This window comes from Carlito syrichta, unplaced genomic scaffold, assembly GCF_000164805.1.
Source record: "Carlito syrichta isolate Samal-C Ts95f unplaced genomic scaffold, Tarsius_syrichta-2.0.1 Scaffold308192, whole genome shotgun sequence".
Taxonomy (NCBI): Eukaryota; Metazoa; Chordata; class Mammalia; order Primates; family Tarsiidae; genus Carlito; species Carlito syrichta.
In genome coordinates, this window is record NW_007252288.1 from 79,523 (window position 1) to 92,577 (window position 13,055).

Below are 13,055 nucleotides of genomic sequence, written 5' to 3' on the forward strand. Positions count from 1 at the left end.
ATAAATACAGTTAATTGATATCAATGGTATCTAATCAATATAGTGATGTAATCAATATATACAATTTTATCAAAACATTTAATATTTATAAGTATATTGTATGTATTATATGCACATACATACATGTATACATATGTATAAATATAAGAATGAAATATATAGAAAATATATGATTATATAGTATATATATATTTTTTTGAGGAGTGTAGTGGCACGATCATAGCTCACTGCAGCATTGAACTCCTGAGCTCAAGCTAAGACTATAGGCATGCCACTATACCCAGCTTATTTTTTGCTTTAGATACAGGAGTTACAATATCTCCTGCCTTAGTCTCCCAAAGCACTGGTGTTACACTTGTCAGCCATTTTGCACCTGGCCTATATATATAATTTTTTAAACAGATTTTATCCTCGTATTTGCTTAAGATGTTTGGACGGGCTCTAGACATCTATTGTTGCCCTGAGTTTTTCCATCACAGATGGATTACCCAGAGGATGAGGTTCCCGAGTGCTGGACACAGACCAGTGCCGACTGTTTAATTCGATAGAGTACAGTGATGTTATATACCTTATTATAAGCTCTTACAAGAATGTTCGTGTCATTTGGTATGAGCTCAGCCATGGAGACATCAAAGCCCTTCGGAGTGACAATATCCTTCATAGAATCATTTAATATTATGTTCACTTCCTCAGTCCAGAGAATTAGGCCTAGGCTCTGGCCTTCTAATTCCCTTTGCTTTTACCATGTCAAATTACACACAGAAATAAGTGGTCAGTGACCATCAAGGCTTCCGACCCTCAACGGGCGTTCTGAGGCCCAGGTTCCTGACAAAGACCCCGCAGTGGGGAGCGCCCCGCCCTCTCCAGCTGTTCTGGGGATAAATGGGCTGCGCCCTTCTTCTTGAGCTCGCCCCTCCCCCACCTCAGGTTCCAGGAGCGCCGGGCGAGCGTGCGAGGCATGGGTTGCGGTGCCAGCAGAAAGGTGGTTCCGGAGCCGCCAGCGCCGGCCCGGGTCAAGCTCGACGGTCAAGGCCAAGGACGCGTCCGGGGTGCGGGGCCCGGACCCGGGCCCGAGGCGGCGGTTCAGGCGGCTCAGAGGATGCAGGTGGCTCGCTTCCGAGCCAAGTTCGATCCCCGGGTCCTGGCCAGGTAACGCGCCATGTGGAGCGCCGAGGAGGGGCTGACCTGGGGCCGGGTTGAGGGAAACAAGCCACTTCTGACCAAGTCGGCCTTAACAGTTCCTTAAGCCTGACTCAACCTGGACTGTTTCTTTCCAATGATAGGCCATTCCTCGACTCACTTTCTTTGCTCCTTTGAGATGTAAATCTTCTAGCACCCAGGACTGTCTTTTTCAAGGATCTGGCAGCTCTTCCTTTGAAATATGATATCAAGAGAGTTAGGCCACTCTCTCCTAGTCCCTGTGGGAGGGCAGGAGCCTAACTTCCACAAGCCAGTTAGCAAACACAGATGGCCTAATCACACGGACAACCTTTTCTTAATGTCCTCTCGCACCTTTTCACTAGCTCATCCAGCGCTTAAAAACTCTCTTGACTTCCATTTCAAAGGAGTTCATCCTCTCTCCCCTACTGCGGTAGTCTTGACCCCTATTGCAGTAGACTGGGATAACATCTTCCTTGCTGTTTTAGTAAACGTCCAGCAGAGTTTCTCTTTGTCATCTTGAAGTGCAGAGAATGGAGAAAGGGGGAGCAGGAGCAGCAGGAGAGAGAGAGAAAAAAAGAGGGAATGCCTATCCTCAAGGAAGGAGGACGGCCTCTCAACCTCCAGCAGAGTCTGTGGTGGAGAGGTGTTTCCACCTGTATACTGGGGCTGGGTACTGCCACACCTGATGTGTGAGGAATCCTCTACTAAATTCTAGAAGTGGGACTATGGTTCGTGCATTAGAAATGGGCCTTTGAGTCAACTGGACTGGAGAATCCACTCCTGTTTCTTCTACCATGTGCCATTTAGAACATTCCTTAGTTTTTCTTCTTCCTCAGTTTCTGCCTCTGTAAAATGGGAAAAATAATATCTGTCTCATAACATTGTTGTGAGATAAAATAATACATGTAAATTATGCTGCAGAGTGCATGATGCCAGTCCTCGAGTAGATTTTAGTGCAGTGCTTATTATCATCTTCATGAAGTACAGGTAAAACCTAATTGACCCTATGCAGAAAATGAGCAAAGAGAGTAAGTTGGTTGGCCTCAGCGGTAATTTCCTGAGAGAGTGCCATATTGGACATGTTGACCAAGGAAACCACAGAATTCCCTTCTCCTCTGTAGTATTTGGTGGGACACAAAGATGGGTGTCTCATCTGACTCCACAAGGCACTTCTGGTCCTAGAATTGTATGCTCATTTCAATACGGTGCTCTGCCCAGAATCTACGCAGAGCCATTTCCTCCTTGAGAACGTTTAGTAAAACTACTGAAGTAGCTGCTAAGCTTAGAGAAGATCAAGGCTGACTGATGTGACTGAACTTGAATCTAAGTAGATGCTGGGTCTTGGCGAGACTGAACTGGTTAAACGGCATCTCTGGTCACCTGTAGTCAGGGAGATGATGCTACTGTGGTCTAATCTTTACCTGCCCTCCTAATACCCATCCCCAGGATAGTTCCAGCCCCTTTCGTGTTTAAAAAGATCTTAGAAGCAGAGCATCTCCATATTATAAGGGCTTTAGAGACTTTAACTCAAGACTCATCTTTCATAAATAAGGAGTTGAGCCCCCCAAGGTTGTGATTTGTTTAAGTTAATGGGAGAATTGGGACTAGAACAAGGTTGTTTTTCTTCTCTATTGTGATTCCATCTATAACACTTGCAGAACAGAGATGATAGAATGTAAATCTGACTATACAAAGGGTGCCCCCCCAAAATGTATACACATTTTAAGAAAAGAAAAACTGCATTAAAATGTAAGATGCATACAAGTCACATTTGACTTCTGCAATTACAAGAGGTGCTAAAGTAGTTACCGTCAGTGTCCAGACACATAGATAACATCTCTTAAAATGTATGTATGTTTTTTGGCACCCCCAGTATTTATTTTCTTCTTGGGAGTTCATTACATTTGCTTTTCTCGGGCAATCCTCTCGCCTCCACCTCCCAAAATGCTGGGATTACAGCTTGTTGAGCCACTGTGCCTGGCCAATACTTTCTTTTTTCTTTTTTTTTTTTTTGAGTTGGAGTCTTACTCTGTCGCCCAGATTGGAGTGCAGTGGCCGCTCCCGGCCACCGCAGCCTCGACCTGCTGGGCTCTGGCGATCCTTCCCCCTCAGCCTTCCAAGTAGCTGGAATTACAGGAATGTGCTACCATGCCCGGCTGATTTTTTGATTTATTGTAGAGATGAGGTCTCGCTGCCCAGGTGGGTCTCGAACCCGCGGGCTCAGGCAATCCACTCACCTCAGCCTCCCAAAGGTGCGGGATTACAGGCTGAGCCACCGAGCCCGGCCAATACTTTCAATATTATAAAATAATAGTAAGTGGCTGGAATCTTCTACATAATAATTTTAAGATTATTCCTCAACAGTCTAAGCCAAGATTTCTTAATCTTAACAGTATCGATAATTTGGGCTGGATAATTACTTGTCAATTTATTAACTCATATTCAAAAATTCCCAGTTTGTAGCATCTGAGGTTAATGTAATATTTCAAATTTATGTAATTTGTGAGATAATATGAAATTGTACTACCTACAAAACCGACATTGAGGCTTCTCTGTTTGGAGGGAAGGAGGAATGGAAATGGAGGAAATTGAGAATTATGTAAATATTTCTTCCCTGCTTGATTTGATCCTTACTTAATGTTTTCAAAATACATGAATGATTCAAGAATGATAAGTATTCAATGAATTATTCTTTCATTCCACATTTATTGTTGCCCCTCTGTGCTAGGTAAATTTACAAGGTATATTACCTCTAATACGGATGAAATTACAAGACATGCTAAATAGCTATTCAAGTCATAAAGATGGTCACCATCCATAGCTGCTGGGGACCCACAAGCAGGGCTGCAGCTATAAGAATTTGTTATGGACTAAATTGAATAGCAATGGGAGGCATTTTTCCCCCCACTACTTTAAGTTTTGACTTAAAGCCTATAGTTTCCGCCAATGCCAAATTACCAACATTTTTTTCAAATATTTAGAATATGAAGATCTATTAATAGTATTGAATAAAGCTTCTTTTATTTGAGCAAAAGAGTGCAGTTCCTCAGAAATGAACAAATTAGTTTGCCAGCAGTTTTGAGTACATAGCGATAAATTAGTATTTGCAAAGTGCTTTCATCCATATTAGAGGTAATGTAAAACTTGGCTGGCGTGCAAAGCTATAGAATTTGAAATGACTATGATTATCTTTAAAATCACACTGGGAATGCACGTGAATAAAAAAAGCAGAGTTGGAATGGAAGAGGGGAAATAATCTACTTAAGATTACGAAATTGCTATCTGTTTTGATTAGGTAATTGGCCAGAAAATTAAATGCTAGGGAGAACAAAGCTGTTTTCTGTAATCTGGGGCAGCCAAATGCCATTTTTATTCAGTACACATAGGAATATAAGAAAAATATAAGTAGGTAAAAAAAAAAAAAGGTTCAGGAAGAATAAGCTCAACAAAAAAGAAAGAAAGCTAGTAAAAGCACAGAATGATATTTTCATTTGAATCTTTGGTATTGAGTATATGACATAAAAAATTGCCTTCTTTCCAGGTACTGCCTGGGAACATTCAATTCTTTAGCATCCTTACTTAGGAGAGATTTTACTAAAGTGAGAAGAGCACTAAATTATGAAGTAAGGAGATCTGGGTTTTGATCCTGGCTCACAGCTAAAACAATGAATTGTCTAACCTGTTCTTCAAATTTCCTCATCTGTAAAATGAGGAGTTGGGTTAAATCATTCTTTAATATTTTTCTAGCTGTAACATGATTTTAAGTGTAGCACTTTCCATACATATCTTCAATAAAGACAGAGGGTTAAATTTGATAGGATTGTTAAATTTTAGTAGAAGTTTCCACCGACAGTTCAAGTTTAAGACTCCTAGTTTGAAATCTGAGTTAACTTCCTGGCCTTCTTGTGAGATAATTAGTTTATGCATCATTGACACATCTCATGTTAAAATTTGTTTTACTGCTTGGAAGCTACATGTGAAGGAGAGTGGCTGGGGGGAGACTGTGGAAAGCAGCTGACTGGGATGGCCCCAACACTCTTCCTACCAGAATTTTGAGACCTGCTCTTATAATAGCACAGCCACATTGACTTTTTCTTTGTTAATAGCTACTGTGTATGAAATGGGCCCAGGACTGAGCTTACAGTCAAGTAACACAAGGAAGCATACTGTTTATATTCTAATATTGGCTCCTTCCTCTTTTGAGAAGTCATAAACAGGAATAAGCCTCTTCTTTATTCTCCCTACTTGATTTGATTTTTGTTAAAGAATGGCAGAAACTAGGGCTGGAGGAAGGAAAGAAAATGATAGAGAGAGAGAGAGAGAGATCCTAAAATTCTTTAAGGAAATTTTGGTGAGATGCATTGGAAAGGGTGGGATTTGAATCCCATTCATACCAATCACAATCTGTGTGGCCTTGAGAAGTCGCTTAACTTTTTTTAAAGTCTTTTTTGGGGGGGGTCTGGAAAAAGGGAGTGTGCATTATTAAATCAAGTAGCAGGATTTTTGTAAGAATAAGATTTTTTTAAATTCTGGCAAGACTGGGCGTGGTGGCTCACACCTGTAATTCCATCACTTTGGTAGACCGAGGCGAGAGGACTCTTTGAGCCCAAGAGTTTGACAACATAGCAAGACCTCATCTCTACAAAAAAATCAAAAAATTAACCAAGCGTGGAAGATTGCCTATACTCCCAGCTATTTGGGAGGCTGAGGCAAAAGGATCGCCTGAGCCCAAGAGGCTGCAGTAAGCTATGCACTGCAACCTGGGCAATAGAGACCCCAACTCAAGAAAAAAAGAAATTCCTGGTATGTAATAAGTATATAATAGATAGAAGGTATTGCTATTAATATTGTCTTTCCACCAATGAATTACCTTTATATCATTTGCCTTAATTTCAAAAGAGGATTTGGGTTGTTTTAAAAAATAATAAACACAATGAAGTAATAATAAGTAAGGAAATCCAGTGGGAGGAATATAAGAATAGAAAAGATGATATAAAGCATGAACTTAAATAATTTTGACAATCATCACTTTGGAGGATAACAGGTTTGACTTTTCTTCCCAACAGATATGACATCAAGGCTCTTATTGGGACAGGCAGTTTTAGCAGGGTTGTCAGGGTGGAGCAGAAGACCACCAAGAAACCTTTTGCAATTAAAGTGATGGAAACCAGAGAGAGAGAAGGCAGAGAAGCATGTGAGTCTGAGCTCCACGTCCTGAGGCGGGTTAGCCATCGTTACATCGTCCAGCTCATTGAGATCTTTGAGGACCAAGATCGAGTTTACATCGTAATGGAGCTGGCCACAGGAGGGGAGCTCTTTGATCGACTCATTGCTCAGGGATCTTTTACAGAGCAAGATGCTGTCAGAATCCTTCAGATGGTTGCTGATGGGATTAAGTATCTGCACGCCTTACGAATAACTCATAGGGACCTGAAGCCTGAAAATCTCTTATATTATCATCCAGGAGCTGAGTCGAAAATTTTAATCACAGATTTTGGGTTGGCACACTCTGGGAACAAAAGTGGTGACTGGATGATGAAAACACTCTGTGGGACCCCAGAATACATAGCTCCTGAGATTCTGCTGAGGAAACCTTATACCAGTGCAGTGGACATGTGGGCTCTTGGTGTGATCACATTTGTTTTACTTAGTGGATTCCTGCCTTTTGATGATGAAAGCCATACAAGACTTTACAGGAAGATTCTGAAAGGCAAATATAGTTACACAGGAGAGGTAAGAGAGCATTATTTTATTCCTATTACCACAGCCTAGAATAGGGTTTCTCCACATTATCACTTTTGACATTTAGGGCTGGATGATTCTTCATGGGGAAGGGGCCTCTCCTGTTTTCTTCAGGATGTCTAGCAGTATCCTTGACTTCTAGACACTAGATAACGAGTAACACACCTCCCCCAGTTGAGACACCCAAAAATGTCTCCAGACATTGTTAAATATCCCCTGTGGAGCAAAATCTCCCTGACAGAGAGCCAGCCATTGGTCTCAAGGTATCAAGAACCTCAATAACTGAGCTGCCTGTGGTTAGCACATGGCATTTATAATCAAGTATGCGAGTATGTCTGCGGTGTTTTCGTCAACCGGAGTGCAGAGTCAGAGTTGACTGTAGACTAATGTGTACGCAGAAGCTCAGCATGATGCTTGGATGTTTGGTGAGAGATTTTCTGCCTTAAACCTAGATGGTCCAAGCCCTTTTTGTGATGAAGTGTTTTCTCAGTAAAATATGTAACCTCGTGTCTTGTGTAAAATATATGTCCATTGTTTAGATTTTAAACTCTCAGCATTCATGTATGTGTTAACTTTTTGTTGTTTGGCATAGGGAAGGACAGTTGCCAATGCTTGTATGTGGGAGGCCTGAAATTCATTTCATGTAGAGCAAATGGGAAGATTTACTTTACTTTTAATTTCTCATGAAGAAAAAACAATAATTTGCTTTACCTACTTATATACGCAGCATCTTAAGTGAAATTAAAGTTCGATAACAAATTTATTTACTTATGTATTTATGATTTTTTTTTTTTTTTGAGTTGGGGTCTCACTCTGTTGCCCATGTTGGAGCGCAGTGGCACACTCACAGCCACCGCAGCCTCAACCTGCTGGGCTCAGGCTGTCCTTCCACCTCAGCCTTCCAAGTAACTGGGACTTCAGGCATGTGCTACCACACCCAATTAATTTTTCTTGATTTATTGTAGAGAAGAAGTCTTACCAAGTTGTCCAGGCTAATCTCAAACCCCTGGACTCAAGCAATCCTCTTGCCTCTGCCTCCCAACATGCTGGGATTACAGGTGTGAGCCACCACACCCATCCAATAAACATTTCAATATAATATTTTCTATACTCTGACAGAATTCTTGAACCTTATTGTACAGGTATATGTTTTTAAAAACTCACACAAATGAGACCTAAAACTTACATAGAGAGGTAGAAAAATATGGGAACAATTCACAGACAATGCAATACCATTGATGGGCAAAAGTTTGAAAAATATCCAGCCTCACTAATAACCTAGGAAATTCAGATGAAAACAAAAATGTCCTTTTTTGGCTTTCAAGTTGATAAACATAAAAAACCCAACTCCACTTAATTTTACTCATGGCTGCTAAGGGTGCAAAGTGATTAGCTCTCTCACTCACTACTGGTAGAGGGCGAATTGTCACGAGTTTCTTGGAAGTAGTTGAAAGATATACATCTAGAACTTTAAAAAATTTATATATTTTGATCTGATAATTTCACTTCTAAGAATCCAAGGAAGTAATCCCAGATGAAGCAAAAAATTTCAGTGTAAGGCTACTCATCTGAATTACATTTACACAAGTAAAACATTGAGAAGAATCCCAGGATTCTTTGAGCATCCATATGATAGAGTAAGATAGTCCCCAAATTATGCATCTTTGAAAATTATAAGATCATTGGAAAATGTTCACAATATACTGCCGAGTGGAAGGGGAAAAAAGCAGAATATAGAGTGTGTATACAGTATAATCACATTCATGTGGGAACATGTACTCACAGAAAAAGGCTAGGAGAAAACATAATACAAAGTGAACAGGGCTGTTTTTTGGCGTGTGTATCCTCTGGTTTCCTTCTGCCTTATTTGAGTATCTTTGAATTTCTGTTTTTGTTTTGTTTACAAAGAACATATATTTCTGTGTTGATTATTTGTTGTTGTATAGCAAACTATTCCAAAATCTAATGACTTAAACAACCACCGTTTTATCATGACTCAGAATTCTGTGGGTTGATGAGGCTCAGCATTTGACTCTTCTGCTCCACATGGTATCAGGTGGGGCTGAAGTCATCTGCAGCTTGACTAGGGTGAAACACCCTCTCAACCATAAAAGACCTGAACTCAGGCAAACATTGGAAGAGAGTTGTTCATCGAGAACAGAAAAGCAGTAATTTCTTACTTCTCTGTTGGAGGGTGAGAGTCAAGACATGTATAGCATGTGAGATACTGTCCCTCTAAATTCCTGTTACTTCTCCAAAGCAAATAAGTAGTGCAATTGCTAGTATTGAATTTCAGATTTATACCATTTTTTTGTTATTGTTGTTTTATATAGTTAATCCATTTCTGTTGGAGAAGACAGGAAAACAGGTAAAGAACCAGAAAAACAAGAAAGAAGAAAGAAAAAAGTCCTGAATTATCCACAAATATTACAATTTACTTGCGACTAAATTAATTGAATAATCTTGGGATAAAATAAAGTGCTACCTTTACTTCTATGTTACATCTTAACACAAAACGTTTTTAGGGTGCACCTTTATCATGGTACAGTAAGTGGAATTGGTCTGGGAAGCATTGGATAACTTTCATATTCCAGTTTTCTAAGTGCAGTCAGTGGATGTGTTCACAAAAGAACTGAGGATGGAATTAAGTTGTGAGGATTTAATAGTAACAACAACAACAACAACAACAAATAGCTATGTAATATTTTATACAGTGTAAACCATCTTTCACATCCTGGATCTAATTTGGTCCTAATAACAATTTTTTGAAAGAGATATGATGATCCTCATTCTTCTGACAAGTAAACTGAGACCCTGTGGCCAGACAGCCTGTCTAGCCAACCCACTGACTTCATGCTTTTCCTGCATTAAGGTGGGTTAACATGCTGGCCCCAGGGCAGTGTCTACCTGAGATAACTAGGAAAGACCAAATAAAGAGGAATTTTTCAGGCAAAGAGTGAGGATGGCCAAATCTGAGAGGAGGAATTATGAGAAGAGTTTCACTGGACAAAAAGTTGATGTGAAGGCTGGTGGAGGGACAAGATGATGTCATCAGGTCACAGCTGGTCCAGAGTGGAAATTTTACTTAACATAGGGTCTCCTAGTTGGTTTTGGTTACATAGCACTATTAGCTAAAATTTTTGAGCTTGGACATTTAGTTTTAGTCATTCACAAAATATGCATGTGTATGCATGTTAGTCTATTTTATTCTTTATTAAACATAGACAAAAATGAAATTTTTAAGATGATAAAAATTGATGGCTCACACCTGTAATCCCAGCACTTTGGGAGGCTGAGGCAGGAGGATCACTTGAGCCCAGGAGTTTTGACACTATCCTAGGCAACATAACAAGACCTCATCTCTACAAAAATAAAATAAATTAGCCGGATGTGGTGGTGTGCACCGGCATAATGGTGTTTATCTGTGTCCCAGCTGCTTGGGAGGCTGAGGCCGAAGGATTGTCTGAGCCCAGGAGGTCAAGGCTTAAAAAGAGAGAGGGAGAGAGAGAGAGAGAGAGAGAGAGAGAGAAATAAAATGGAAGTTTATTTTCTTCCTGTACCTGTCTTTTTCTAATATGTACTGTGAAATTAACTCCTAGATACTCTTCAGTTGTTCTTGATGGCTTAGGAATTCTGAAATTTATAGCTCATGTTGAGTAAAAAAACTTTAGCTGAGGAACTTTTTTTTCCCAGCACACCAGTTACTTTATTTTCTGCAACTGTTTGTTAAACGTACAGTCTTTGGAGTCATCTTAATGAGCTCTCCATAAACCTCCCTGTACACATTTTATATTCTTCTCAAAAAGATTCAGTTGCTTGTATTAAAATGTTCCAGTGGAGCCATCCAATTTAACCTTCATTTAAATAGTCTTGAGTTCAGATATGTGTGTCTGAATTCAGGGCCAAGAGGATGTCTAGCCAGAACCAGAGGGCATGCCATTGTTAGTGTCACCCACGAATGTGCTTTGTCTAGACTTGTAGAGTCTACATTTGATTTTTCGTGTATTTGAGAGTTTGACAATTATGCTCGTTTATTTCATGACTTTTATTTTTGGGATAAATATGTCTTATATCTCATTTACCTAAATAAGCTGAAGGAAAAAAAGAAGAGTAGCTCTTTTACTGTTTTTTGTTTGTTTTATTTTTTAGTTCAAATTCTGGGTTAAGGCGGCATAATGGTGTATACCTGTGTCCCAGCAACTTTGGTGGCTGAGGCAGGAGGATCGCTTAAGCCCAGAATATTAAGTCCAGCCTGGGCAACATACAATATGCCATCTCTAGAAAAAAAGAAAAAGAAAATTAATGGAGTGCTAAGAGATTGGAGAGTGTAATGTTTATGTAGGTACTTCGAGTTTTCCTTACAAAAGGCAAAGACAATAGGTAATAAGGTTTCCCTCATCTTGCCTAGGACATACAATTTTAAGAATACATGTCCACCAAAATTTGTGTTTTAGGTACAGCAAATGTATGGGAAATTTTCTCAATGTTTCTCTTTTTATAGAGGACAAGGGATACAAAACTGTAGCTTTTTCTAGGTATGTGCCATGTGTTTGTTGTGTCAACCTAAAGGAAGAAGTTGAGGCCCCAAGTATAATTTTAAAGAGTTTACTTGATCTGTTAATAGTGCTCTTGTGATCATGGTGAATGTTCCTAACCCTCCTACCCCCCTGGGCTTTTTGTAAGAAGTGTGGCAAATAAATAAATAAAAGAAATCTCAAATACTTAGTTGTGTCATAGCTGTTACATGTTGAAACCCATTTGTGGGCCACGGATTGGTCACAGTGAGGGCTCTGTGTACTTGAGATGCACATCAGGAGGAACCCTTGCTGAAGTACCCTTCCTTACTGTCTTTCCCCGTCCCTCTCCAGGCTGTAGAGCTGGAGGCATCCAAAGGTCAAAGTAAGCCTTCAGAGGAAGAGAAAAATTGATGATTTCTTCATCCATTCCACTTTCCACATCCATGGTATCTCATTCTTGAAGTCAAAAGGACTCTAGAAGAAGACCACAGTGTGATAAACACCCAGTATTAATGTAGTTTGTCAAAAACAGCTGCTTTGCTTTGTCCAGTCCTGTAAATCTGATGTGGGAAATTGTATTACTAACAACAGCAGCCTGGACCGATTTCTGAAAGGGAATTCTCATTCATTCGACAGAAAGTCTAGAAACAAATTTCTGTGTTTGTGCTTGACTTTTTTTTTTTGCTAAAAAGTTTTCTTCTCCCTCTCAAAAGTGGATTTTTTTTGTTCTCTGTGTATTTAATGGCACAATATTTAAATTGCTTGTTTGACAAAGTTTTTTTTTATTTGATAGGCATTATCTATATAATTAAGAATATAATCATTTATGTTTGCATATATGCATTTTTAATTTATTTATTTTATTCTATTTTATTTTCCTTTTCAGCCTTGGCCAAGTATCTCCCAGTTGGCAAAGGACTTCATAGATAAACTACTGATTTTGGAGGCAGGTCATCGCATGTCAGCTGGCCAGGCCCTGGATCATCCCTGGGTAATCACTATGGCAGCAGGGTCTTCCATGAAGAATCTTCATAGGGCCATTTCCCGAAACCTCATGCGGAGGGTGTCTCCCCACTCTCAGAGTCCTGGATCTGCACAGTCTTCAAAGTCATGTAATTCTCATAAATCAAGGCATAGGTGGAACAAGAGAAACTTAAGGATAGCAGAATCCCCACTATCTGCACTTTTATAAGCAGATTACCTCTAAAACCATTTTATCAAATTTTAGAACTATTTCACCATAATTAGAGCATTTTAAATCTCCAAAAGCATGCGTAACCCTGACCTTGACTGTCAACATTTTTTGATCTAAATTTTTTATGTGTATTATTCATTTCCCCAAAATATACTGGTGCAAAAGATTAATAGTATAGTAAATACTATTACATTTATCTAAATGTAATTTATATACATTTAGTTAGATAACTGGAAATAGATGAAAATTTCTTAAGTAATGAATGAATTAAATACAAGATGATACTGTAGGAATAAGGAATATATATGTGAAGAAATGATTAATCAGAGAAATAGCAGACATAGGTAGATATGAAGAATAAATATATTAACTCTGCAATTATAGATTTATATTTAAGATCCAGTGTACGGTGTTATCTAGCTAACCCTCAAGATAGTTAC

At 39.4% G+C, this 13,055-nt stretch overlaps 1 protein-coding gene across 1 annotated transcript; it reads left to right on the forward strand.

Annotated features, from left to right (window-relative positions):
• The first annotated feature begins 927 nt into the window (after window positions 1-927).
• PSKH2 (protein serine kinase H2) lies at window positions 928-12,687 on the forward strand. Its single transcript, XM_008065213.1, has 3 exons — window positions 928-1,149; window positions 6,228-6,894; window positions 12,307-12,687. The coding sequence occupies exons 1-3, from the start codon at window positions 959-961 to the stop codon at window positions 12,610-12,612; spliced, it is 1,164 nt and encodes a 387-aa protein (XP_008063404.1). The 5' UTR covers window positions 928-958; the 3' UTR covers window positions 12,613-12,687.
• Window positions 12,688-13,055: the final 368 nt, after the last annotated feature.

What these genes read in the sequence shown, in the direction of transcription:
- PSKH2 (XM_008065213.1), top strand. Translation starts at nt 959, where the DNA reads ATGGGTTGCGGTGCCAGCAGAAAGGTGGTTCCGGAGCCGCCAGCGCCG. An exon ending in GATCCCCGGGTCCTGGCCAG is followed by an intron (nt 1,150 to 6,227) that starts GTAACGCGCCAT and finishes TCTTCCCAACAG; the next exon opens with ATATGACATCAAGGCTCTTA. An exon ending in AATATAGTTACACAGGAGAG is followed by an intron (nt 6,895 to 12,306) that starts GTAAGAGAGCAT and finishes TTTCCTTTTCAG; the next exon opens with CCTTGGCCAAGTATCTCCCA.